We start from the raw sequence: 27,635 nt of genomic DNA on the forward strand, positions 1-27,635 counted from the left end.
CTTCTCTTTGAAGGAAAACAAATCTACGCTGAAATTGCTGCTGCCCTGAGTTTGCTTTGTCGCCCTCAACCCTCACAAACAGCCTGTAGGGCACTCCAAAGGGATTTTCTCTTTGTTCCACGGGTGCAGAAAACGATGCAGAGATTTTGGGTCAGCCATAATGTCACACACGGTATAGGTAATGTCAAACCTGTCAGAACAGGTAAGCTGGCAAAATAACCTAAGATTGTGCCAAATTGAGACAAAATTGTACAGGGACAGCTTTCCCCTCAGCACTGCTCTTTCCAAGGGTCACATCACAACACCCAGGGCTGCAATTGCTGCTGCCAGGATTCACCACAGCCATGGCCCCGCTCTCTGCTGCACACCTCTGTGTGGAGATGGCTCCCTCCACCTCAGAAGAGCCAAAACTAATGGCTTAACTGCTTATTCCCTCGTACTGATTTCCCTACCACAGTCTTACACCCTGACTCTTTCGCGGCGCAGCTTCTGTAGGCCAGCACTACTCCTACTTGAAGGGAACAGACCGGGCGGGATCTTTCTTTGGACATCAAGAAAAGTCACTTTTTTTTTTTTTTTTTTTTTTTTTTTTTTTTTTTTTTTAAATTCTCCCAGTCCCCCCTCGAACACCTCCACTCGACACAGAAATCCACGATAAATCTCAAGGCACACGGCCCCTCCGCGGCGCCCCGAGCGGGTCGATGCGGCTCGGCGCTCGCTTGGCCAGGCCTGAGGGCGGGGGGCGGAGCCGGCCCCGCGCTTTTCCCGCCAGCGGCGCGCGCGGGCCGTTACCACGTCCGCGCGCTCCCGTGAGGCGATGGTGGGTGCTGGGGGTGGGGGGGGGCACCGGACCCGTGTCCGTGTCCGTGTCCGTGTCCGTGTCCGTGTCCGTGTCCGTGTCCGTGTCCGTGCCGGTGCCCGTGCCCGTGCCAGGAATCTCCCGGCTCCTCACATGTGTGTGTTGTGCCTCTCTTCCAGAGGAGGAGCCTGGCCCCCAGCCAGCTGGCCAAGAGGAAGGCGGGCGATGAAGATGAGGAAGAGGAGGAGGAGGACTGGCAGCCGCCGACGGTGAGCGAGAGGCGCCGGGACGTGTGTCTGTGTGTGTGTGTCTGTGTGTGTGTCTGTGTGTCTCTGTGTGTGTGTTCTCGGCCCCGTGTGACCCCGCATCCCCGCCGCTCGCCGGTGCCTGCGCCTCCCCATCCTCTGGGCATCGCGCCCCCGGTTTGCGCTGCCGTAGAACTCCGTGTCTCGGCATGTGGTTGGTGGGAGAACTTCATTGCACAGATGGTGCTTCGTGGTTATGGAAAAGCTTCTCCCTGTGAGAGCTTCGAGGGCAGTGTGTAAGGAATGGTGACTGGGTAGCTAGGAATAGGCTGTTTAAGCAGAACGTTACGTATTTTTGTAACAGGACACCGGAGGATCAGTATCACCGATTATCTGTAAGAAATAGTAATAGCCATTTATAATGAGTCCCAGCCCTAATCCTAATTTTCAGTTTTGTTCTATGTCTTACAGGTTAAAGACTCTCATGTAATCTTTTCTGTGTCAAATCCATTTTTCTGTGCCAGCAGATGGTTGAAACTGTGCCTCATGCTGAAGAGGACTGTGCTAAATCAGGAAACAGATCAATAATCTATTTATTTTCATGCTTTTTTAAGTGTTTGAAATGTAGGGTTCAGTGCAAGGCCTTTCACCTGCATAACACCAGGTGCTCTGGAGCCTCTGGGGACTTTGATGTAGTTTGTTCCATGCTACTGACCCTTCCTTTTCTTAATTCTGCTTTTTTCTTTTAAGTGGCGGGACAGGACAAATCTTAGCTTTTACAGGCTAAAATGTTATTTCTCCTAGTTATTTTCTTAACTAGGAGAATGTTTTAAGCTTGGTGTAAATTAAACTTTAGGGTGCAGTGACCTTGCTGTGTGAGTCCTGTGGCAGCGGGGGTGAGTGATGGCTGTGTGTGCTCAGAGCTGCTCGGCTGCCTGGGCCATGGTCTGTGTGCTCTGGTGCTTACTGGGTGTGACTGCAGGGCATCTTCTGCTCTCCCCAGCTGCCCCCGAGTTCTTGGTTCTGTTTTCCAGAGCCGGAAGAGGCAGAAGGCGGCCGGTGAGGTGGAGAGTGGAGAATGCTACAGGTCACCTTTCCGCAAACCCTTGGCTCAGCTGACCAACAGACCCCACTGCCTGGACAGCAGTCAGCACGTGAGTGGGGCTGCTGCTGGGACACACAGCTCACTCAGCAAAGAAGACCAAGTGCCTCCGTGGTCCCATTTAAACTCGGTGTTATGGAAGTGCTATGCAGACACAAAGTCTTTCGGAGAAGCTTTTTGCCAGCTCCAGCCCTTTGATGTTGAAGAAGCTGTGGTGGGGGAGCTTGCTGTAGTGGAAATCCTGAGTGAGGGAGTTCTGTGAGACCCAGGTGAAGGACAGTACCCAGAGATGTGAGTTGCTTTCCATCCTGTCTGCCTGCCCAGTTCTTTCTGGGCTTCCACTGCTGGACTAGCTGGGTACTTCCTGATCCAGCATTGATGTTCCTGCAGTGGTAACCCAGCTTATTTACAGGAAATTAGTTTCCTGACTGAATTACCAAGGCAGGACGAAACCATAGCCTTTAAGAAATTAATAAAGCCAGTGGATTTAGGAAGATGGGGGCTATGAAAAATCAGTTTTATGTATTAGAAAACCCAAAGGAAAATAGTTTTGAAAAGCAGAAGTGGTGGAGGAAATTGTGCTGAATTGTTATTTTTTTCCTTTTGGATAGTCTTGAAAGTAGTTGGAGTTGAAGCTTGAGTAGATTAAATAGAGGGACTCTGAGTACTTGGCAAAACTGAGTTCTCAAAAAATGTCCTGGACTTGCTTTCTTGAACAATCTCTGATTTCAGACTTCTGAAATGTGTTTTCTTTCTGAATTCCTAGGAGGCTTTTATCCGCAGTATTTTGTCCAAACCCTTCAAAGTCCCCATTCCAAATTATAAAGGTAAGATGAGGAGGTTTAAGGATTGTCTGTCTTGGCTGACTCGGGTAAAACAGATGATGCTTAGGCCTGTCAAATATATCTGTGGGGATTATTGTTATTTTTTGCACTGATGCATATGTTCCAGAAATCCTGACTTAATTTTAAAAGAAAAATACTGGCATATTAGCAAAGTCTTCATATTTCTTACTAGTGTTTAGTTTGGATAATCCTACATTTCAGAATTGGATTTTATAGTCTTACTGCTATGTATTTGATGTAGTGCCAGGAGATTTTACAGCATATCACAAATACAAAAGCAAAATGAATTCCAAGCCACTAAGGTTTATCATTTAAATAATGATGCTAACAGACAGAAGGCTGAGGTGAAAAAGATTTGTATGTGCCAGTTTTATTTCTACTTGGCTTGGTGTGTTGAGCCTCAAGGTGATCTTCAAAATGAGATTGTTTTGAAGTTCAAAGCCTCAGCTGGTTCGAATCAGTGAAACATAAGATCTCAGAAACAAATAGGCCTGTTCATGTCCCCTGCTTCCTCTTCACCCTCCAGCTGCAAAACTCGAATGCAGATCAACCAGTTTCACTCAAACTTGGGTTATAAATATGTCTGTAAGCAGCCACTGAATATGGAATGACAAGCCCCAAAAGAGTTTGGCAAAGCTTGCTTCTGGAGAAGTGAATTTGTCAGGAGACTCAAACAGAACTGTAACTGGGAAAGCTGCTTTCTGTGGCTGTTAACTTGCTCTATTAATTGGGAAAAGTGGCAGTTCTTGTGCTTTCTTTCTTGCTGTCTGTGCATTGCTGCCTCAGCTTGTGATACACTCCTGTTTTGCAAGGAGCTTTAGTAAACAGTGGACAAACAGACTGATAAAATATTTTTCAAGCAAAATCAATCCTGGAAGCACAGTTGCCTGAATTTTGATGGGAAAAGGGTTTTTCTGTATGTTCTTGTGTTCATTTCCATTTCAAAACTATGGCATCAGAATACAGTTCTAGGAAAAGGGACTGATGCTTGGTTTCTATTTTTCACAGAAATTGGCTCCAAGGCCAAACATCTACTATTGCTCAGCAGAGAGAAAATAATACCCCAGAGCAAGTAGTGACAATATGATGCTGGCTGTGGTGCTGTAGAACTTCATCACTGTTAAAGATCAATTCCTGACCTTGCATCAAAGATACACTCCTACATATAGAATATGCTGGGGGAAATCCTCTTTTGGGGCCACCTAACCCAGACTTAGCCAGAGTTGTATTTGTTGAGCTATTGAGATGTACATTGTGGAGCCCTCTTTGGCTTTCAAAAAACTGAGCAACTGCCTTGGGTGAGCAGTGCCATTGCTCCATCTTCACCTCTGTTCCTTCGTTCTGTTTTTTCCTGCTGCAGAGCTTCCCACTGTGTGCTGCCAGAGCGCTGCTGAACAACAGCCCCGCTCAGTTTGCTGTCTGCACCAGCTGTGTGTGCACCTCCACTCCAGCATCCAATTAATTCACTGTTCCTAGGTGTAATCAGACTCTGCTGCCAGGCTCTGCTTGCTTCCAGGAAGATGTTGTTGTTTGAGCTGTGCCTTTGTTTGCTTTCAGGGCCCCTGGGCTTGCGCTCGCTGGGAGTCAAACGAGCAGGACTGAGGGGTCCTCTCCATGACCCGTTAGAGGAAGGAGCTTTGGTTCTGTATGAGCCCCCAGTGCTGAGTGCCCATGACCAGCTGAAAATAGACAAGTGAGTCATCACCTGGCATGAATGATGCAGCTCTGACCTCTTTCTTGGTATAGGTTTATGTGCTTTCCTCTGAAATGTCTTTGAGCTGGGGTCTGAACATCAAGGGGAGTTCAATTCCAAGTATTCTGCCTGGATTGGTTCAAGTATGGTTTCAATCAAAGAAGGAATGTAGCCATTTTGGATTGTTTGTGTTCTTTCACTGACTATTCTATCTCTCATGCATCAAAAATTTAAACCTGTTGCAGGGAATGAGCATACATGCAGGGAGAAGTTGCTTAGAAGATCTCATGGCTTAGTCGTTAAGCAGGAAGCATCAGCATCTAAGGACAAGCAAAGGGAGATAACTCTCAAATATTAGGCTGCCTACTGGTCTATATTCTGACATAGTAGTTTCTTTTGTGCTATTGTTGTAACTTAAAGGCTGTCAGCTGGATCTTCATGGACACAGGGAGGGGTTTCTCTCTCCAGAAATTTAGTTGCAGTATTGTTACAGAAACAACAAAAACAATACTGACTTTTTGACTGTGTCTCTGAACCACAATCTGCCATTGTTTTAATTACAGCCTACGTACATGGTTTCACTGATGTTTCAGACTGTGCTCTAACGTCATTCTCAAAGCTGAATTAATTGATTTTTCACTTTCTTGTTTGAAATTGCTTCCCCTGTGCCACAAGAGAGTCCTCAATGTAGCAGTGAGATTTAAACCTAAACATGTGCCAAATTCCTTATCACAATCTCTTCTTCCTTGACTGCCTCCTGCAGGGATAAGATACCTGTCCATGTTGTGGTGGATCCTGTCCTCAGCCGTGTTTTACGACCCCATCAGAGAGAAGTAAGTTTTCCATTGGGACTTGAGGGTGTGGCTGGAGGATTTGCTCCATTTCAAAAAGCTGCATTTCCTCTGCTGGAATTTGTTACAGGTCTGCATAGACCTCACAGACTGACAGTCTAACAGACTCTAGTCTGTTGCAAATACCAAGTGAAACATTTGTTTTAAGCATCCTCTGAGAGGCCTGAATGCTGACGATACTCCCTGTCCCTTTTCAAGTGAAGAGTCAGGGCTGAAAGTCCTGCTTTTATTTACCTTGAAGTCTGGAGATGTAGCTCTGCTGGGTGGAATTCAGTGTGGAAGATCATGGGATATAGTTGCAGTTAACTATATTGCAGCCCAGTTTTGAGTCAGGCAGGGCAGACTGTCCACCACTGTTTACTGCTCAGCAGAATTGATTGGATCTGCAGTCCCTGAGCCAGGAAACACTAAGGCTCCAATTTCTGGTACCATGGTTCCCAACAAAGTGTAGAGTTGGTTCCTACTTCAGTGTGCTTTGTTTGGAGGCTGCCCTTGGTAGGTGTGAGCTGTACCTGACCTATGCAGACTTGAAATTTGACAGTGGAGACTGCCAAAAATATTTTATGTTGTAAATATGTGCAACACTGTAATATGGCAGCAGTGGGTACAACTCTCCAAATATCTGATGTAGGCTTCTGGACAGCTCAAAGTTCATCCCAGATGCAGTATATTATCATTTAAACCTGGAGGGAGTACAGATGGAAGCTGTGATTGCTGATCTTGCAGGCTAAGCAGGTCAGGCTGGATGTGTCCCTGCATGGGAGATCTTCAGATGGCTCTGAGAGCATTGTAGGCTGGTCATGTAGTTTTGTCTCAGCTCTGGTAATGAACTTGTGACCCAGTGTAATCTACATCTATGGCTACATAGCTGGAGGCACTCTGGTTTTGAGTAAGCTGCTGCCTGCTGCTGCTTTTGTCAAGTAATCAAAGTTGTGTTGGTGTCCTAGGCACACTGTTTATTGGCAGGTAAATGTCGATGATAAAGCAGTTTCTGCTCTAGGCTGACTAATAAGTCTCTACCTGCTAAGATTCCTATGCTGCTTTATTCAGCTGATGCTCCTATGTAGTTGTACAGGTCTACTCCAACTTTGTTGTGACATTTGCCTAGGTGCTGGTTCTGCAGCAAAATGCAGTCTTATAGCCAGTAATGTACTTCATAATTGTACAACTGGCTTAAATAAATTCCATTAGCCTGTTACTAAAAGCCTAAGAAATAAAGAAAATGACTTGAAAGTGCAGGTCAGGGTGCTCCATCTTCAAGTCCTAAGTAGTGGAGTAGAAAGGATGAATCCTTGCAAGTTTAGCTTATACATTCCCAGCACAATGCCCTGGTTTTCTTTGACTCTCTTATCACATGGTATGGGAACATTTTGAAGTTTGTCTCTTGCCCCCTCCTCCCCACTTTTTTTTTAATCTGTCTCAGTGATATGTCAGAGCCTAATGCAGGGCTGAGCTCTTCTCTCACCATGTGACATGGGTTATAACCTCAGCTCTCTGTCTTCTCTAAAGCTAAATCTGCTTTGGACCTTGAGCTCCCAGGTGAGTCACTGCTTCTAGGCAGAAATGATGAGGGCTGATGATGGTGTTCTGGGAATTATTTGGGCAGCAGAAACAACTCTCTCACTCTGATTCTTTAAAATTACCTGATTTTATGGTGTTAAGATGATAAACCTCTTTGAAATGATTGATGCATGTTAGTTCATGGCCAGGCCCTGTCTAATGCAGCCAAGGGTAGAAAATTTCTGGGAATTCATGTTAGGAAGCTGGTTAGAATTGTACAAGTAAAATGTAGGAAGATTTTGTGCATGTTGTGAGAAACACATTGGCACCAGTAGTGCAGATTCACTCCAGATGTGACAGCATTTTAGCTGTGCCTCAGGTGATTTCCCTGTCTCATTAGAGCACTGCATGTCCCAAGGGATGAGTGTGATACACAGATCTGCTTGTTGTGCTATCAGTCCTGTGCATTGTGGTAATGAAGTTGTCACTCTGCTTGATGTCCTCATCCTGCTCTGAGAGAACAATTTTTTGGCAGGGGGTGAAGTTCCTCTGGGACTGTGTGACGAGCCGGCGGATCCCCGGGAGCCATGGCTGTATCATGGCAGACGAAATGGGGCTGGGCAAAACTCTGCAGTGCATCACACTCATGTGGACGCTTCTCCGGCAAAGCCCGGACTGCAAGCCCGAAATCGAGAAAGCCGTGGTGGTGTCTCCCTCCAGCCTGGTGAGAAACTGGTACAATGAAGTGGAGAAGTGGCTGGGGGGAAGGATCCAGCCACTGGCCATTGATGGAGGCTCCAAGGAAGAGATTGACCGTAAACTAGGTACAGCAGTGTTTGCAGTTCTGGGCGTTCGGCTGGTTGGGGTCAAAGTCTTGCGCTGGAAGAAGGCTGCAGCAGCTCATGTTTACTGGATCTCTGCACACTAACGACTGTCTTTCCACTAACGTGTTTAGATCTGACCCTTGCATGTTTGGTAATAGTTGATCTTTTGCCACAATCCAAATCTAGTCAGGTGTTAGGGTAGTCCCTAACACCTCTTATTTTTGCTTTGCTTTGTTCCCAGAAGGCAGGAAAGGAGGCAGAAGGGACGTGGAAATGGGAACAGTTGTGAGGGAAGGAGAATGGGTATATGTGGGAGGATGGGTTTGCATAAATTTTTAAGGCAGATGTTTTGACCTGTTTTCTATTAGATTTCCTGATCCTTTTTTTTCTTTTTCCCTTTCCCATCTGCAGCTGGCTTTATGAACCAGCGTGGCCTGCGAGTGCCTTCACCCATCCTGATTATCTCCTATGAGACATTCCGACTGCACGCTGAGGTGCTGCAGAAGGGCACTGTTGGGCTGGTCATATGTGATGAGGTATGGGGGCACCTTTCAGGGGAATCCATTCCTGGTGTTTTCTCAACATCTGGGTGAAACTGCATCTGCTTTCTTAAAAGGAGAGTGGACAATAGCATTCAAAACTTATCTGTGGACAGCACCTATTCTGATGTTTCAGAGGCTCTGAGTAAGATCAGCCATACTGTGTGAGGTGTCTTCATGAGCCAAGATATGAAGAAAATCCAGTTGGTGGTAACTGCATCCACTTGTAGGTTCCTGATCCGTCCCTACTCAGGCCCCCTCTCCATGTGAACCAGAAGGGATGTCCCTGCCTGTCTCTGTTGGTAGTGCCAGGTGGCTTACTGGTTTTTGTGCATTGCTGTGCATTAAGCTCTGCTTGCACATGGCCTAAACTGAGTTGTTTTTTCACTTGTCATTCCTATCTGTGGTTATAGGTAGTGAGAGCCAGAGATGATTTGAAGGACAGAATAAAACAAGTGTCCTCTGCCTCCTTGAAATGGTCAGGCTAAGGCCTGGCAGGGGTTGAGGTGTCCTCTGCTTCTGGGTAGAAGGAATTTATTAAATAGGGGTGCCACCCAGTGGCTTGGCTCTGTATTTGCCAGAACAGAGCTGAGAGTGGCTTAAAGAGAGTGAGTGTCCTCAGGAGTGTAGCTCCCATTTTATCTATGAGTCCATGACTGCCTATGCCTCTCAGTGTCTCTGGAAGGGGGCCAGCACCTCGGGAGTCTGGGAACCCATGTCCTTGGCCTTGTGGTTTCTATATGGTCCCAATAAATACCTCTGCTGTAGTCTGGCACTCATGAAAAGCATCTTATCTTGTGCTTTGTCCTACCCAGCACTCAGATGCTAATAAAGTTGCTTTTCCCAGGCATGAGAAATAGGGCCTGTATTCAGATTACCCCTGTAAGAGGTGAATAACCCATTTTTATTAGGGTGCAAAGGAATCCTCTCTATATGTGGTCTGAGTGGCTTGGGGTCTTGTCCTTGAGTGAAGCAATTTTACTGGTCCAGAGTTCAGTGCTTGTGTTGATAGCTGAAAACATTCCCATCTTTGAACAGGAAACAGTTCTTAGTTATATTGTGTGATGGTTGTTATTTTCATGGTAGACTTTCTTGCCGGGTGGAGCTCAGATATTTCTGCTCTGGGAATCTTGTAATGTCTTGCTTCCTCACATAATGGCTTCAGGCTTTTCACTAGATCCTTGTCTTTGAAACAAGTCTGTTGCAACACTTACTCCACTACCAGGAATAGGAAAAGTCGTGAGATACCTTTTATCAGTGCTGATGTGGTTCTCCAAGCTGCTTCCTAACAGGGTGACTGGATTTATCAGCCTTATTCCTTTTCTCTGTTATTTTTTTTTTTTTTTACAGGGCCATAGACTGAAAAACTCTGAAAATCAAACTTATCAGGCTCTCAACAGCTTAAACACACCTCGACGAGTCCTTATCTCAGGCACCCCTATTCAGAATGACCTGCTGGAGTATTTCAGCCTGGTGCACTTTGTCAATTCGGGCATTCTGGGTAAGAGATGAATGTGTGGGAGATGGGAGGGAGGGGGAGGTGCTGGCCAGGCTTCCCTCAGTGCCAGCAAAAGCAACAACTGAGAAGTTGCTGCAAAATCATGCCAGGGGCTTATAACTAGATGATCCTTTAAGGTCTTTTCCATGTCAAACCATTCTGTGATTCTATGAGACTCAGTCTCTTTCAGTTTGTATCCAAAAAGCCTAGGTCAGAGTGCCCTGTTCTAGAGGCCTATGTATAATCTGAGCTCTGTTGCAACAAAATTCTAATGAAAAGTCTAACAGGTATTTTAGAAGGGGAATCAGTTAAAGTAAAATGAATCTGTGAAACTGACTGCTACTGTAAATTATTTATATTTTCATCACCCATGATTGTCTCAGGTTGTTAGGCATCTAGTCCAAGAGGCTTCTCATTAATTCTAGTCTGTGCACATCTCTAGTTAAACACAATTCATCAGATTTGTAGTCTTACAAGCACAATTTTGGCTGTGTCTTTTTCTGTTCAGCTGTTTTGCTCCCAGGAGTTCTCAAGGAGAGGATGGAATGGGATGGTAGATGTTCTACATCTGCTTTTTCTGTGTGCTTCAATTTTGGGTAGTTATTACAGGGAGCTGATGGGATTTCACCTGTCGCCCTTGACCTGTACTTTGGGCAAGATTACTCTCCCTGTACTTGCAGTTCGTTCTCTCTGAGATGAGGTTAATGGTGTAACTACTGCAGCAAAGCTGCATGCACTCAGTAGGCATTTTTTCCACTTTCAGCCTGTGGCCAGTAACAAGCAACTGATTACAGATAATTTTGGACTAGGCACAGGTAATGCCTGTGCTGTGGTTTCCACGGACAAAAATAAAAGTATAACTGGAATGTGAGCAAAAGCAGTATGTGCATGACTGTTTAAGTAAAATTCTATAACCTTTGGCTTTGCATTGTTGTTGGAGTACAAAATGATTATCTGTTGTACTGATTTGTCTGCCTTGTGTGAGTCTGTCTTGGCTAGAAAAAAATACCAATCTTATGGATGGGATGAGGGTTTAGATCTGCTGGGCTCAGTGTTTGGGGTGTGGCAATCGGGGCTGTGGGAACCTGATCAAAGGTGCTTTGGTAGTGGTTGTTACCTTTTCACTTCTGTTTTATACAGGAACTGCACAGGAATTTAAAAGACATTTTGAAATGCCAATCTTGAAAGGAAGAGATGCAGATGCAAGTGAAGCTGAGCGACACAAGGGAGAAGAGAGGCTTAAAGAGCTGATCAGTATTGTGAACAGGTGAACTTCATCCCTCTTCTCTTTGCAGAGCTTTTGCATAAGCCCTTTGCATAAGCTCTGCTATCTTTCCAAATTACAGTTGTAGCTGTAATGAATTCTCTTGCCTGTTATGTATATTCAGCAAGTGATTGTGGAAGTATTTATTGCCTAAGAAATCCACATAGCATGGAGCTTTAGTCTGATAAATGGAACTGACATAGCACAGTCAGCTGCAGTCACCTCCAAGCAGTACTCTCAGGTACTGAATTATTGTTTGACTCCTATGTTTCTGTTTTCTCCTGTGACCTGAATAATCAGGCAGCATCCTTTTATTTATGTTAGCTAGAAATGTGGGCTGGATCAGACTTGAGATCCATCTGGCCCAGATGTTGAGGAGCAGGAGTATGAGGAATGTCACTCAATTCTGCTGTTGATTGCTCAAGTCACAGAAGAGTCCAGCTCACCCTTCCACAGTTCTGTAGAGCTGATAGGACAGACTACAAGTGTCAGATGGGACTTCTGACCCCCAAGAAGCACCTCTGTGATATAAAGTGCTGTTTTATTTATCTTTGGCTGATTTGTGGTACTTGTTTAAACCAGTTTTTTCTTCATTAATGCAACCAGTTTATCCATGTCTGCTGGTAATTGCTTGGCTCTCTTTAAAGAACTTTCTAGAAAAGACTCTTAAATTCTCAGCATTGCTGGTGTCTTCAGGTTTTTTTTCTGATTTTTTGTTTGTTTGTTGTTTGGTGGCTTTTGGTTTGTTGAGTTTTTTTGTTTTTTAGTCTGATCTTTTGCAGCCATCAGAAATACAATCAGAAATTCAGTTCACAGTCATGGTAAATTAAATTGCACACTAAGTAGAGTCACTCCATAGAGACAGTCTTGACCTTGACTCAGATCAGCTTGCAGGAGCCTAAGAAAAAGGGAAGGTTGGGAGGAGAAAAGCTTATTCCTTCTTGAGGTGCATTGATTTCTGTTTATAGTTGATGAAAAATGGATGTAAAAGTGTGCTCAGGAATGCTTGTGCCTGGCTCTGTTGGAGTCTGTGTCCTTTCCTTTATTGTTGGACAGTCTTGGTACACAAATGGGGAAGACAAAGCACAAAAGTAGTAACAGATGAGTCTGTTGAATTTGGTAGGAATTGCAAATGGGACAGTGATGCAAAGACATATGGAATCATAGAGGTAAGGCTGGAAGGGCCATGGAGAAGGCATCTAACCAGTCTTGCTGTCCTAAGGTAGAAGGTGTTAGACCTAAACCATTTATTAACCTCCACCCAGCACTGAAGACATTGCAATTTTCCTTGGACACCTTTTCCAGGGCACCGCTGTCTTTGCAGTTAAAAAAATGCTCTTAATATGTAACATAAATCTTCCTTACTGCAGTTTAAGCCTATTAGTTTTCATCCTGCTGCTTATGGGTTCAGAGACCAGATTATTCCTTTATTTACCAGTCTTTGACTGATTTCAGGGTTGTTATATATCCCTGCTGTCTTTCTTCTGTAGATTTTGTAACATGTTTTTGATGCTTCCTGGCAGAACTGGGTTTCTGCACCTCTTACTCTGGTTGCTCAGCTCAGCACTTTTTCTAGTCCATTCCACCTTTTCTGAAGTGTGGCAAAACTGCTCCATGGAGCATTTCCAGAGGCCAAAGGATATGTCCTTTGCTGGCATTTTGGGCCAAGCCATGAGCCCATCTTGGGTGAGGATGGCTACTGAGTTATTAAATGGGAAGTTGCCTGCCTGTACTTCGAGTTATGCCCACAGTTTGAGGTGGTCAATCCCTGTACTTGTTTGCTATCCATGCTGCTGATCTGTTGCAGCTCAAATTGCAAATTCTATTGGTGGTCTGAGGAAGAGCAGAGTTTCTCCTGTGACTGAGCTCTCTCTGTGTACGTGGAATCATGTCCATCCCTCCAAATCTCATGAACCACATGGAAGCCTTGCAAAAAAATGGGTTGTATGGGGCTCTGTAATATGGCTTCATGTGGGTTGTGAGTCTGGCCTCTGCCATGTGTTGAACACTCACAGACCTTTGGGGAGAAAATATAAAAGGGACTGTCTGTTGACCACATGAGGAATAATAGTGATAAAACAGAGTTTTATCTGTAGAAGTGATCCAAGAGTCATCTAAGCATCTGATCTTAATTTCTCTCCCTGCAGGTGTTTAATTCGGAGAACTTCAGACATCCTGTCCAAATACCTGCCAGTGAAGATTGAACAGGTGGTCTGCTGCAGGTACCAAAAAGATTCTGCTGTGTCTGGGAAACAGTGGAAGTAACAGGAAGGACTGAAAAAATGCAAAAAGCCCTTCAATTCTTGTAGTGATTGCTTCCCTCTAGGAATGATGTTGTAGCCATTGGCAATATGTTGCCAATGTGCTCTGCAAGCTTCTCTTCGAGCTCTGGAAGATAGCAATACTCTACTGGCAGCCCTGGGGCAGTTCTAGGCTGTCTGTGCTGTAGCTAGAAAAAGCAAGCTGAAAGGACCATTCTGTAGATGGAGCAGGGCTTTTGTTTGACTGCAGGCTGGGACTGCAGAGTTCTTGTTGTGTTTCAGAATGACACCTCTGCAGACTGAGCTGTACAAGAACTTCCTGAAGCAAGCCAAGCCAGTGGAGGAGCTGAAGGAGGGCAAAATCAGTGTGTCATCTCTCTCTTCCATCACATCCTTGAAGAAGCTCTGTAATCGTGAGTTGATCACGTGGGTTTGGGTTTTGCACTGTTGGTGGACCTTTTTTGGGTCTCCCTTGTCCACTCCATGGTCTCTGAGCTCTGTTTATTCTCTAGATCCTGCTCTTATCTATGATAAGTGTGTGGAAGAGGAAGAAGGCTTTATGGGAGCCCTGGGCTTGTTCCCTTCTGGCTACAGCACCAAATCTTTGGAGCCCCAGCTTTCAGGTATGGTGGAACTCAGCATTAGACATATGCTGCCTAACACAGGCAACATGAGACTGTATTTAGCATCTTACTAAGTGCCCCTCCAGGGTCTGGAATTTGGAAATTCTGCTCTAACTTTTTCTTTCTTTCTTTCCTTTTATCCAGGAAAGATGCTGGTTTTGGATTACATCCTTGCCGTTACCAAAAGCACCAGTAATGACAAGGTGGTTTTAGTGTCCAATTACACTCAGACACTGGATCTATTTGAAAAGCTCTGCAGGAACAGAAGGTTTGTCTTTGAGTTTCACTGGTTTAATCCTGCTAGACTGTTCTTGTTGCCTGTGCTGTGAAAGAACTGGCTATTTCTACACTTTCTATCAGCAGGAACTTGTGATCTGTCTTTCAGCTCAGGTGTTCCTGAATTGGAACTAATGTAGCTTGTGCTTTGTCTGCTGGGGTCACTCAGCAGAAAATCTCTGGCCCTCTGCTAACATTTCTAAAGCCCGTTCTGTTGTTGCAGGGCTGATGGTGGCAGATTTTTCTCTTTTAAGTAGGATGCTCTAAAGATGGCAGCAGTGTGATTGCAGTAAATGCTGTGTGTTCCAGGTATTTGTATGTCCGGCTGGACGGCACCATGTCCATTAAAAAGAGAGCAAAGATCGTGGAGCGATTCAACAGCCCCTCGGTGAGTAGAACCTGCCAGACACGAGCAGCTCTCCTGCCAGCTCTGAGTGCTGTGGGTAAAAGCATGGCTGCCTCTGTAGCCTAATCCAAGTCTGCCTTTTTCCAGAGCCCCGAGTTCATCTTCATGTTGAGCAGCAAAGCAGGTGGCTGTGGTTTGAACCTGATCGGGGCCAACAGGCTGGTGATGTTCGACCCCGACTGGAACCCGGCCAACGACGAGCAGGCCATGGCGCGCGTGTGGCGCGACGGCCAGAAGAAGATGTGCTACATCTACCGACTGCTCTCGGTGAGGCAGCCTCCTCTGCCCTCCTCAGCACAGAGCTCTGGGGCCAGCCCAGACTGCAGCTGCTGTGACCGGGGCCAGAAGGGAAAGAACTCTTCTGTCCTGGTGACCAGAATTGATTAGTTGCTTCCTACCCTTAGATGTGTTGCCATGGAAAACCATGAAGGTTCTAGCTGGAGGGTCATTACTGCAGTCCTTGGTTTTCTAGCAGTGGCTGGCTTCTGAGAAATAGAAACAACTGTGGCTTTGCAGATAAGATGTTCCTTTGAAGTCATTTAGGCATCTGACTTCTTTAATTTCATGGGGTGTCTGATGCAGAACTTGATGTTTTTCAGTCAGGTTGCAGTCTGTTTTGGGTGTACGTGTACTTTAGAAACAGCAAGTATGTTCCTGGAATTACCAGCAGCATTTGGGATGGAGCTATCAGTGAGCAGATGGGTAGCTGCTCTGTAGAGGAAAACCATGAAGGAGACTGCTCTTTTCACTTTGTCCAGCAGTGCCAGTAGTGATTACTGCTTAGAAGTGGCTCCTCTGTCCTTGTTCACCTCTCATTGATTTAGACTGTGGAGTTGTTTTGTTTGAGGGAGAAGTTGTTGAGTGGGTTTTGTGTGTGTGGTCTTTTGTTTTGTTTGGGGTTTTTTGTGTAAACTTAGGTCCCTTGCTCAATTATTAGTTTTACTTAGAGAAAACAGACATTCTTTGCCCATCTTCTCTTAATGGACTTCTCTGACCTTGCTGCACTTGGAAGCAGGGAGCTCCTTTGCTTTTAGAAATAGAAATCAGTCTGCAAATCATGACTAATCATCCCCCTCCTTGGTATTACATTTGTTTGCAAAACAGACATTTTGCTTTTAGATTTTTGCCTTAGAAATACAGCACTCTGGGCTTTCTGCACATCTGTTCTGGAAGCAAACATCTCCCTTCAGGCAAGATGTGATTGATCTGTGTGTGGGTGAACCAGAAAATAGTGCTGATGCTTGTGTCACCCAGGGCTAGACCTTGTTGCTGCTTCTTGGGAGATTGTGGTTGGGATTTTTTTGTCAGGGAGCAGCTGTAGCTGCTCAGCTTCTTTCCCTTCCTTCCTTCCCTTCCTGTCAGCACAACCTGGTGCAGTGTGTGAGCTTAGCCATGAATGGCAGTTCCACCTCTTCCTAATCTGTATCTCCCCTGAATCTAGTCCTGCAGACACAGGGAAGGACAAGCAGAGTTGGGTTAGATATGCAACAAAACACATGTGGTTGGAGTGCAGCTGCTAAAACTTGCCTGCCACCTGTACTGGCGAGGCACTGAGTGGTCCCAGCAGCTTAGTGCCATTTTATCTGTGATTCTTTCCCCAAGTAGAGCTCCTTTAACACCAGTGTTCCAACTGTGCTTCATCTCTGACTTGCCTGTAGACAGGGACCATAGAGGAGAAGATATTCCAGCGCCAGACCCACAAGAAAGCCCTGAGCAGCTGCGTGGTGGATGAAGAGCAGGATGTAGAAAGGCATTTCTCACTTGGGGAGCTGAAGGAGCTCTTCACGTTGAATGAGACCACCACCAGTGACACCCATGACAAGTGAGTATTCTGAATGACTCATGGCTGGCATAGCAAAAGTTTGGTCGTGTTACTCAGGGGTCTCCCAAGCAGCAGGAGAAAGTCCAGAGACTGAGCTCAAATGTTTCTGCTTCTGAAGCTGTTAACCAATTAGACATGAGCACTTCCTTGCTGTCCTGCCTTTTGGTTGTCTAGAAAAGCTGTTCTGGCTGGACTATCTTGTAGCTGCCTGTTTTGGAGACTGAAATAGTGCAGCTAATGAAAAGAGAAAAACTGGTCAGAGCTGTTCAAATTGGTGGAGCTTAACTTGGTTCTTCTTTACTGGTCTCTTCCTGGTGAACTGGTGAAAAAATGCTGAACTGTTTCCATATTAGGGCTTCTCCATTGGCTAAGAATTCATGAAGCCAGCCCAAGGGCTGTTCTGGCAACTAAAAGAATACTCTTCTCCTTTGTCTGCCCTTCCCCCCAGCCCAGACACCTGTGGTATTACAGCTACCAGAAGGAGAACAGGGAGTGCAGGAAAAGTATTTCACTGTGAAAATTAAGACTCTTAATTCAGGCAAGAAGTGAAGAGGATTAGTTTTAAGCTGTATCAAAGCGTAGCTCAGTGTAGGTATCCATTCTGCATGGCAACAGCCCTTGCTGGCCTGGCTGCTGCTGCTCTTTGTCTCCTGAAGTGACAGCTCAGTGGGGCACCTCCAAAACAGCCTGAGCACAGCCTGGTGGCTGTGATGGGAGACAGGATGGAGTGTTTTGAATTTAGGAGTCCTGATGCAATACTAATAAGGTGTTAACAGCAATCACTTGAGATCTGCCTTAAGTAACATCCCACACCTTTCAAGAGAAACTCCTGACCTTCCTCTGGGTCTTGCTGGGCCATTCCCAAATGATTAAACATGAAAAGGGACTGCCATTAGAAACAGAACCCCCAAGCTTTCAAAATGTGTGAGTCACTCCTTACCTCTGGTGTCACACACACCAGAAGGTAGTTGTGTGTTTAAATGAAATGCAGTAGTAATTCAGAAACTGAAAATCCAGCTCCAGGGGAGTTAATCCCAATGTAACTGGGCTGCAGTTTTAAGCAGCCCAAAGGCAGGAAGAGCAGAGGAGCCTTTGCTGATATGTGGCTGACCTCGTGGCAGGATCAAGTGTCGCCGCTGTGTGAACGGGCACCAGGTGCGGCCCCCGCCCGCCGGCTCCGACTGCACCTCGGACCTGTCCCAGTGGCAGCACTGCGCCGACAAGAGGGGCCTGCAGGACTCTGTGCTCAGGGCTGCCTGGGACGCTGCTGTCACCTTCACCTTCCATCAGCACTCCCACGAGGAGCAGCGAGGCATTCCCTAACAGGTTACTGTCCCCTGTGGGGGCAAGGGCAGGCTCTGTGGCAGCCTGCCCCACTTTCATCCCTTTCAAAGAAAGGGGCAGTGGGCATCTGTGCATGCTGGACTGTGGTGTGGTTGTGGGATGGCAGAACAGTGTGGTTCTGGGGTGGCAGAAGGCCCTTGGCAGTGTTCAGTCTGCTACAGCAGCAAGGAGGCTTTTTCTCTGCTGTTGTATTGTGTGCCTGAAAAACAGCCCCTTGGGAACTGGGAATAGCAGGACTTTGCATGCTTGATCAGATTTAGCACTGGTTCTCTTGCCTTTGGTATCTGTGCCTTCTACTCAGACAGGTTTTGTCTTCAGGTTTGAGTCAGGAGTTTTATAGCACTTGATGTGCAGTCAGGCTTTTTTCTTTGACACCTCTGGCTTACAGCTACTCATCAAAACTTGCAGGATCCATTTTTGCTGTGAAATATGAACCTCAGTTTGGGAACAAGAGGATTTTGTACAGGGGGAAAAAATTTTAGCTTGCATGTTTGAACATCTGGCCTGAAAGATCATGCAAGCAGTAGGAAATCAGGCTCTATTCTAGTAACTCCATTTCTAAAACCGCTTGCTTTATTATGGGCAGGATCCCCTGATCTAGCAGTGTTTTAATGAGATCACATTACATGACAGTAATAAAATTCACTTTGGTACATTCTGGGTCTTAATTATAATTTTATTATAAAAATGTTACAAAATAACAGACTATTCAAAACCTCTGTAAATTTACTTCAGACACTGGGAAAAGGCAGTGTGATTGCAAATAAACAGCAAGCTACTTGGTACACAAATAATTTTTTTTGGTATAAAGTACAACTTTCCAAATGGAAAAGGTCAAGCCTGGGGGCATTAGCTTGTCTTCTACTCCCTTTAGTGGAGGGAGGAGTTCTTACTTCATAGACCACAGAATGATGGACTTGGAAGGGATGTCAGGTGATAGTGTCCAATATTCCTCCTCAAAAACGAGATCACCTAGACCTGGTTGCCAAGGACCACAACCCAATGGCTTTTGAGTCTCTCCCACGCTGGAGATGGTTATTGGTGAGACAGTAGCTGAAACAAGATCAAATTTGTCACAACACCCAGTGACATAAACAACTGTTTGTTCAGAAGCTCATTTGATGTGTGCCCCATTTATAATACTCAAAAAGATGGCAGAGTCAGATCACCTGGAAATACAGCTGTTGTGGCATGGCAGTGCCACAGCCCTTTGTCAGATGAACAGCAGAGTGAAAAGAATAGCTCTGCACTGCTGGAACTGTGCAGTCAGAAGCTGCTGGGTTTGCTGCTGTCCCTCACATGACACTGATGTAGTCAGCCAAGGCCTGGGAGCAGTCCCAGGCGTCGCTGACCACGCTGCACAGGGCTCTGAGGCGCCGCAGCGCCTCCTGCGCCGTGTCTGCATCCTGCTCCAGCCAGTTCTGGAAGAGGCGCAGCTGTGCGAACGGAAGCTGTCCCCCTCTCTGCTGCATGTGGCCTTCCAGCTTCTTTGTGAACTCCAGCAGCCCATCAGGTTTGATGCAGTTTGAGCTTCCAGGGAAAGAAGAAAAAACCATTAAGAGTCTAGGCTATAATTTGAGCATGTTAAATTCCTGTTCCTTCTAGTAACTGCTCGTGCAGGTACCTGAGGATGTTTCAAGGCCAGGTGCACCTTTTTTCAGCAGTACAAAATACAAATGTTTCTCATGAAAAACAAAACTGAGTATGAAGGGCTGCAAACCTTTTTGAACCAAGATGGTAACACTGCTAAGTTAAGGTCATTATCCAGACCTCTTACTACTGACTTACGTAGATCTAGCTGTGGCCTTAAAATAAATGTTGCAGCTGTCAATTCTCTGGACCAAGGGGCCTGGTCCAACCTACAGGTCCCAATGCAAGACTCAGCAGTAAGTGATAATTTATCTCTTCCTGCTGAGAAAATCTGAAGGGCATGTGTCAGAGTCTGGTATTTCTAGGGGATTAAAAGGTCAATTCCCATACAGAGATGCATAAATAAATAATCAAGTTGCATGCTGGATTTAAATCTTATCAGAAGCACAGTAATCTGGCTTCAAGCCTGCTGAAGGAGTTTGGCCATGGTTAAATAAATTGTCAAGCCTATGTACTCTGAGCAACTTGACCATGAGGATGTAAAGAAGTTCAGCTCTGTCCTTCCCATAACAAGGAATTCAATGTTAGAGCAGCAGAATACCTGACATCCAGCTGACAGAGAGAAGAGGAGGAATCTTCAGAGAAAATGTCTGCAAGGGCAACCAGCCTGTGATTCCCTGAAAGGGAGACATGCACTATTAGATGCAAATTGGAAATGGTCTTAAAATTTAAATTGCCATGGGGCTGGGATAATAGTGCAGAAAAGGAGCCTGCAAGCATATGAATGCAACACAAAGAGCCCACCTCTGCACTCTTAGTATGTCCCCCTCAGTGACATCAAGTGAATCCATCCCCCTGAGCAGTGTTTGAGGCAATGAACACATTTGTTGATAGGATAGTTTGTTTCCCTAGAAAAATCATGGTTTTGGTTGAGAAGTCCAGATGCAGCTTTGTTTTAGAAATTATGTGTATTCAGGTTATCCCAAGCTTTCCTGTTTTAATTAGTTAAAACAACAGAAAACAATATTCTGGATTTATCTGCATTTAATTTTTTAAACATTTCTACTTCGCCTCCAAAAAGCCTATCACTTCTGTAAATTCACTTCTACTTGTTTTCCTCCACAAATTCCTCCTTGAATTGTTCTCATCGCTCCAGTAGCTGCTAACAGCTGTCAAGACACAAACTGCCCAAACTTGGGCAAAATCTGTGCCTCTGAATCAGAGGCAGTGCATCTGATGCTGGATCTGTTCCTGTTCACTCAAATCTGGATATATGCTGGAACTTATATTTGCTGCAAAGAAAAGCAGCCATTATTCTTGCAATGTACCTTGGTACACTGCTGAATGCAACTGAAATTCTGCCTTTAAAAATGGATCCAGTGCTCCTTATTTTGTGAATTAAATCCCCCTCTGTTCCTGCAGATATGGAGAGTTCAGCAGTGCAGTCAGCAGCTCTCAATGGCCCTGACTCCAGCCCTAAAGTTCCCTCCAGAGAGCTGCTCTAGGGCCCCCCACACACAGTACACACCAAGGCGGTTCCCAGGCAGTCTGAGGCTCTTCAGTGATGAATTTCTTTTCACTGTATTGATTATTTCTGACAAAAACTCAGCAGTAGAGCTTTCGAACAGCCGGCAGAAGGAAAACGTGATTTCTGTGAAGAAATGGATTTACAGTACGTATGAGTACTCCCTGTGCTCCATTATTCCATAATTACATTCTGCACACAGCCCCAGCCCCTAATCCATATGCAAGAACAAAGCTCCCCCAGCAGTGGGTTGTGTATAACAGCACTTCTGCTGCATCAGGAAGAGAGCAGAGATCACACCCAGCCAAGTGGCTCTGCCAGCTCACCCAGTTAAAGGCTGATGTGTTCTGAAGGTTAAAAATCTTTGTTTTATAGCTGAGACTGCAGACACTTCCCTGCAGGATCTGCCAGCAGCTCCTCTGCTCCACTGGCACAAAGAACCAGGCATGTTCCCACTCTGACAATACCTGCAGATCTGCTCCAGATGTCTGAGACTTGGCTAAATCTTCTACATCCAAAGATCCCCTCTTAAATGCCAGCCAACCACAGCACCTTTCCAAGCAACAGCACCCAGGAGCTGACTGTACCTTGTAGGCCAGGATCCTGAAGCAAAAGCAGAACTTCTTTCTGGTGCTCAGCCAGGTTCACATCATGAAAGCTCAGCTTCTTCAAATTTGGAGTACACTCTAAAAGCAAAACAAGTTCTCAGGTAAAGCACTGTACGTCCTTGGGATAAAAGGACTCTAACCTGGCTGACAGCTAATACACAGAACTGGCTTAGATTGTGGGTAATTTGTGCTGGATTGTGAATAATTAAAAACATTGTACTGTGCAGGATCATCCACATAGCATGGCATGTGGCATGGCTGACACCCATTTCTTGTTCTTGGGAGACTTCAAGGTGTCCATGCTGAAGAGACAAACCACCACAGCATGCAAGCTACAGTGTGTGCTCCAGTGATGCTGGGTTAGCAAAGTACCTTTGAGCACCTCCAAAAGGAGCCCAAGCTCCTGGGGGCAGGGCAGTGTGGCACTGTCAAGGGACAGCTGCTGGAGAGACTTTGTTGCCTTGAGCACTGGCAGCAGGAATGCAGTGTGCAGAGGTTCCCTGGGGAATCGGATCTCCAGCACCTCCAGGCAGCTTTCTGAGGGAAGAAAAACAGTGAAAGAGTTTGCTCTGGAGTGCCTGTGTTCAGTGTAGCTGCAGCAAGCAAGGAGTCTGTATACCCAACACTCCCATCCTTTAAGTTGGTAGAAACTGCCTATGCACTATGCGCTGGCAACTCAGACCTGCGATAATGCCAATCAGTTACAGCTCACTCCAGGATTCCTGCCAGGCCACAAGGCCACCAATTACTATGCTTACCAATGCTTGAGAAAAGGTCACTCTTTAATGCACAAGTAAATCAGTGTCTTCCCAGCACACAGGTCTTTCCTGACCCCACTCCAAACTCACTCAGGCTTTGGTCACTGCTTTTCTGGCAATTCAAGGGCTGATGAAGGTAATGGGAGACCTGTGAGCTGAGCACACACTGCTGTAAGTCCCAGGCTTTAATTCAAAGGCCTGGGCAGTGCTTTGCCATCTCCTGTGGTATTGTGATGCTCAAAGGATGCTTTCCCTCTGCTTAAGGGTGTGCCTAAGGCTGAAAGCTTCACAGTCAATGGGATAGAGAAAGTGGAAGCTCCCAGTCAATTTCCAGATCAGGTGAGATAGACTCCCCATGGACAGTCACAGGTGGCAGCCCTGTACAAAGCTGATGTTGCAGCAGGCTAGGATACAGCAATAAAACATTTCCTCTAAGATTCTGCCTCCACAGAACATCTCAGACGGGAAGGGACAAACTGCAACAACTAAATCGGAAAGGTAATGCTGTAATTGCCTAACAAACCACTATAACAGTGTTGAGTGAAGCCTGTACCAAGCCTTTACAGCTCTACCTGCCTGCCAAGTCCTGCCATCACTCAGAATGATGATTCCTACCTGGGATTTCTGCCTTGCCACAGCTCGGATTCGCCTCTGGCCTGCTGCCCTCCAGCTGGTTTTTGAGGTCGAAGCTGACAGAGAGCGTGTGGAGCTGGGGAAGGGCGCTCAGGATGCAGCGAACGAGCTCCGTGCAGGGCATGTGGGAGAACATGTCGCTCACGCGGAGCACGCGGAAGCGGCACTCTGGCTGGCGGGCCAGGGCCCGGAGCCCGGAGAGGATGCAGGAGATGTTGGCATTCAGGCCTGCAACAGCATTTGTACAGAGAAGTGTGAGCTGTGTGTGTAGGCACTGACACACAGAGCTGGAGCTGCAGCAATGGCAGCCCGAGTCAAAGGCTAAACTGTCAGACTGCTTTATCCACGCACCCTTAAGCTACGCTCTGTGCAGGGGAGATGGAGGCTCTTCCCTTTGCCCTCTCTGAAGGGCATTTAAGCACAAAGCCAGGGGCTGTTCTGGGACAGAGGGATCCCATTCTCACCCTCAAGTCCTCCCACTCATTAAACATCTCACCCAACACCTTTCTCAAGATGGGGCACCTTTCCAGCGAAAATTAACCCAGAGTAAACATGAGCAGTAGGCCCAGACCGTTAGAGCAGGGCTGGAAGGAAGTGCCTTATTCACAGCACTGACCATTGTAGGACAGAACCAGGTTTTCTAAAGACACCCAGGAGCTCAGCAGGTTACTCAGAGTCCGACATGTCTCCCCAGTCAAAGGAATGGAGAACAATTCCAATGTGGAGACACTTCGGAAGCGGTGAGCAGCTTTCAGAGAAAGGATTCCAGCAGGTCCTCCTCTTCTCTTACAGCCAGCATGCCCAGTGCAAGAAGATCCTGGGGAGGAACTAGTCCAGTTCTCAGTGTTTTCTCCCTCTGTGGTCCTGGTTTTATCCAGTAACCCTGAATTTTTCTCTCTAGCAACAGTAAAAACAAAATCATACAGATCTTCTGGGTCAGCATAGTGTGCCCTGCTCCGTCTGAGGCAGCGACGTTTCCTCCCCACTGCAGGTTTCAGCCGTCTGCGTGTCTTTCGGGGAATGGGGTGACAGGACAGCTGCTCTGAGCTGGAACAATGGGAAGAACCCCCCTGGGTGCTGGTGTGGCCACAGGGCACCTCGCTGCTTGTCTCCTCACACGCTGCGTTTCGCAGGGGAGGACTTCTGGGGCCAGAGAGCACAGAGTTCATGGGAGCATCAGCCTCTTTTGGGCATCTCTTCTGGTCCTTGCCACCGCTCCCCTCCCGCTCAGCATCGCAGCCCCTCTCTGCTCCCTCCTGCACTGACTGCTGGCTTTGGGCTTTGTCCTCCTCTCTGCAGAGGCCACACGGGCTGCTGTGATAGGCGAGGGCATTTCCTGAGCGCCAAAACCCAGCACTCATGGTCAGGATGAGAACAAGCAGAACCGTGTCGGGAACAGGCCAGGAATACATGGACACCTGGCTGACAGAGCCGTGGTGGATCAGCCGGTGAAGGAGCAAAACCAGCGAGCGCTTGATGGACTGGTCGCAGGAGAGGAGGTGCTGGAACTTCAGGATCCGCAGGGAGCCAGCCAGGTTTTCAAGCACTTTGTGGTTGTGCTCAGCAGTGAGCTCCACGGCCCCCTGGAGCATGTTGCAGAGGGTGAGCTGGGAAACGTGCGGGGAGCTGTGCAGCAGCGGCGAAAAGTGACGGTCGTTGAGGCGCCAGTCAGAGGAAACGTCCAAAACACCATGGAGGACGTTGGAGAAGAATGTTTCAAGGAACTTCTTCCTCCAGCACGTTATGCTCTGCAATCGAACAACAGGGTGTAGGAACAAAAAGTCAGCATCCATTTTTCATGGTTTTTTTAAAGTTAAATTATTGCTGTCTGCTAACCTGGTGTCCAAAAATTCCCTCCTGCTAGCTCCACTGAGACCACCTCTAGTTCTCAGCATCTTTCTTCAGTATATTCCTGAGTATATCTGAGTGAATCCCATTGCTCTCTTCATCCTCCTTCTGGCCTCATTTAAACACTCAGTGGCTTGAAGCTGGGCCCTTTTTTTTTGCCTATTAAAAACCAAGTCACCAGCAATTTTCTTCCAGAGCATCTATTTACTGGCTGTCATTAACTTGTCTGTTAATGATTCTTTTATGATGATGAAGCAATGAAGCTGCTTCAGTTCGTCTACATAAAACCATTCTCCAAACTCACTGTCTTCTCTATTTTTTTCATGCTTTCTAAGACATCAACATATCTTTTTTTGCCAGTGTAGGTACAAACACGATAAAAGATACTGTTTTTATCCTCTGAAGACAAAGATTTGCTCTTTTGGCAAACTCACTGTTGGGAGATGAAGGGTGTGGCTCTACACTATGCTTCCTTCATAAATCCCATTTCCCAAAATGTTTGCATTATCAGGGTCATGCCTTGGTCCAGAGCTCTATGAACGTTTATAAACAGGTGCCAGGAATTGACTGGAGGCAGCCAGAAAGAAAACCATGGAGAACAACAGAAACAGGGCACCTGTGTCGAGCCCCTTCTCCCACCGGAGGGTTTCCTCACCTCCGAGTTGGGTGGCCTGGTTTTCATCACATCGTCCCACAGCTTGCGCCAGATGGGCTGTGTCGAGAGGCCTGGGGGAGAGAACCATCATCGGGGCGCTTTCAGCTCTCTCTCTCTCCCAGTGCCCTGCTCCGGGCTGATGGGATGCTGGGGCACAGGGCGGTGTCCCTGGGCCCCTGTGTGTCCGGGCTCCCATTTCCAGCCTGGAGGAGCTCCTCTCTCCAGATCCCTGCGCCGCGGGGCACCCCTCCACTCCCACCCAGTGCGATGGGGTCCCTCCCCCCGGCGGTGTCCCCACGGGCTCGTCCCCGCCGCTGTCACCTGCTCTCCGCGCGGCGTCCTCGGCCCGCTCGAGACGGAAGACGGTGAGGAGCGGCAGGAGGCCCCGCAGGAGGTGGCCGGGCAGCGCTGCGGAGAGCCAGAGGGAGAGGGCGGCAGGGTGCGGGCCGGCCCGGGCCCCGCGCCCCGCCGCCCCGCGCCGCCCGCGCCTTACCCCAGACGTCCCGCTCCAGGGCGGCCATGCTGCGGCTCACGGCGGCCGCGCTCAGCGCCAACAGGCTGCGCGGCCGCTCGGCCGCCATCGCCGCCTCGGGCACGGACCGACCGCTCCGCGCCGCCATCTTGGGGGGCGGCAGGAGCGGGTGGCCATGTTGGGGAGGTCGTGTCGAGCAGCGCAGCGGACAGGCCGGCGGAAGCACCGGGCCGAGCCGGCTCCGAAGCCGAGGGACACAGGAAGAAGGGAGAGGAAAGGCGGGAGCGCAGCAATGGCCCTCTTGGCGCGGCCGCACGGGCGGCCGCTGCGGGCTGCCATGTTTGGAAGGACGGCGCCCCGAAGCACCGCCCTGCGGAGGGAGCGCTTCCGCTTCCGGCGCGGGCGGCGGCGCTTCCGGCGGGTGACCCTGCGGAGTCCTTCTGTGCGGCGGGAGCGCCATGGGGCAGCGCGGGGAGCCCGAGGTGAGCGCGGGGCCGCGCCAGGCCCGACCGGCACCCCGGACCGGCGGGCGGCCCGTAACGCTGTGTCTCTTTTCTTTCCGCAGGAGGAAGAGGAAGAGCTCGTGGTAAGACGGGGAGCCGCGGCGGGGACTCGCAGCTGCCAGGGGCGGCTGCCCGGGGCCCTCAGCGCCGACGAACAGGCTCGGGGGGCTGTGGCGGGGCCGCGCTGTGCCGGCGGTGCGGAGCTCCGCGGGGAGGCCGGGCCGCGGTGTGGATGCGGCGCTCTCTGTTAAAGCGCTGGGGCTCGGGGGGAAGCGGCGTGCGGGGTGTCCGTGTGCTCAGCGCAGCGCCGTGTCCGCAGGACCCCCTGACCACGGTGCGGGAGCACTGCGAGCAGACGGAGAAATGCGTGAAGGCGCGGGAGCGGCTGGAGCTGTGTGACGCGCGGGTGTCCTCCCGCTCCGAGACGGAGGAGCAGTGCACAGAGGAGCTCTTCGACTTCCTGCACGCCAGGGACCACTGTGTAAGTGCAGCGTCCCTGCTGCTGGCTGTGCTGCCAGGTTCAGTATGAGCTGTGGTAGCTGTTCAGTCCCGTCTTCTTGTCTAATGTTTGGTTCCTCCTTGTTACAACAGATCTAGCTGAGATTCGGTATGTTACTAAACAGTTATATAACTCAAACCCTGTGTTTGTACCCTGTAAATGGCACTTGGCTATTTCTGTCTTGTATTTGCTATTTTAAAGTTAAACCTTTTGAACTTGAGCTAAAGCTTTGTAAGGCATCTCAACAGCTTTCTTGAATGACTTGTTGAAGAACAAAAGCCTGTGTAGCTGTGTGCATTGGTGGCCCAGAAAACCAAGAGGCCGGTGGTGACACTTTGCTGATTTCCATCCCTAAACTGTGAATTACTGAGGGCTCTCTTTCTTTCCAGGTTGCTCACAAGCTTTTCAGTAAGCTGAAGTGAAGGAGGGCATGGTTGTCCCATCTGCTTCCAGTCAGTGCCAGCGGTTCCTGAATCACAGTTCTGCTTCCTGCAGTCCATCCTCCATGCTGAGCATGAATGAAACGGCTTCCTGGCAGCCTGTCACTGCCTCTGTGCTCCTGGAAGATGTGCAGCTGTGCAAGAAATACAAACGTGTTGATGTTCTGTAATTTTCCATATTAAACATTGAGAGTTCCTGTGGAAGTGCCCTG

At 47.8% G+C, this 27,635-nt stretch overlaps 3 protein-coding genes across 4 annotated transcripts; 2 read left to right on the forward strand and 1 right to left on the reverse strand.

The window, feature by feature from the left end:
- The first annotated feature begins 737 nt into the window (after nucleotides 1-737).
- RAD54L (RAD54 like) lies at nucleotides 738-18,547 on the forward strand. The gene is made up of 18 exons (XM_056497689.1): nucleotides 738-820; nucleotides 979-1,068; nucleotides 2,079-2,198; nucleotides 2,913-2,973; nucleotides 4,549-4,684; nucleotides 5,448-5,517; nucleotides 7,571-7,859; nucleotides 8,271-8,395; nucleotides 9,749-9,899; nucleotides 11,037-11,163; nucleotides 13,308-13,382; nucleotides 13,704-13,834; nucleotides 13,934-14,044; nucleotides 14,189-14,312; nucleotides 14,630-14,708; nucleotides 14,814-14,993; nucleotides 16,385-16,548; nucleotides 17,670-18,547. The coding sequence occupies exons 1-18, from the start codon at nucleotides 818-820 to the stop codon at nucleotides 17,869-17,871; spliced, it is 2,238 nt and encodes a 745-aa protein (XP_056353664.1). The 5' UTR covers nucleotides 738-817; the 3' UTR covers nucleotides 17,872-18,547.
- LRRC41 (leucine rich repeat containing 41) lies at nucleotides 18,548-26,441 on the reverse strand. Its single transcript, XM_056497688.1, has 10 exons — nucleotides 26,003-26,441; nucleotides 25,831-25,917; nucleotides 25,510-25,580; nucleotides 23,623-24,754; nucleotides 22,989-23,234; nucleotides 21,988-22,152; nucleotides 21,595-21,693; nucleotides 21,011-21,133; nucleotides 20,084-20,159; nucleotides 18,548-19,422 (listed from the first exon to the last, which is right to left on the reverse strand). The coding sequence occupies exons 1-10, from the start codon at nucleotides 26,439-26,441 to the stop codon at nucleotides 19,188-19,190; spliced, it is 2,673 nt and encodes an 890-aa protein (XP_056353663.1). The 3' UTR covers nucleotides 18,548-19,187.
- LOC130256231 (cytochrome b-c1 complex subunit 6, mitochondrial) lies at nucleotides 26,395-27,627 on the forward strand. 2 transcript variants are annotated; one of them, XM_056497692.1, is made up of 4 exons: nucleotides 26,395-26,463; nucleotides 26,547-26,567; nucleotides 26,804-26,965; nucleotides 27,373-27,627. In XM_056497692.1, the coding sequence occupies exons 1-4, from the start codon at nucleotides 26,440-26,442 to the stop codon at nucleotides 27,403-27,405; spliced, it is 240 nt and encodes a 79-aa protein (XP_056353667.1). In that variant the 5' UTR covers nucleotides 26,395-26,439; the 3' UTR covers nucleotides 27,406-27,627. The 2 variants fall into 2 exon arrangements, with proteins under 2 accessions (XP_056353667.1, XP_056353666.1); XM_056497691.1 differs by lacking the exons at nucleotides 26,395-26,463; nucleotides 26,547-26,567 and having other exon boundaries at nucleotides 26,702-26,965.
- Nucleotides 27,628-27,635: the final 8 nt, after the last annotated feature.

Source organism: Oenanthe melanoleuca, chromosome 8, assembly GCF_029582105.1.
Source record: "Oenanthe melanoleuca isolate GR-GAL-2019-014 chromosome 8, OMel1.0, whole genome shotgun sequence".
Taxonomy (NCBI): domain Eukaryota; kingdom Metazoa; phylum Chordata; class Aves; order Passeriformes; family Muscicapidae; genus Oenanthe; species Oenanthe melanoleuca.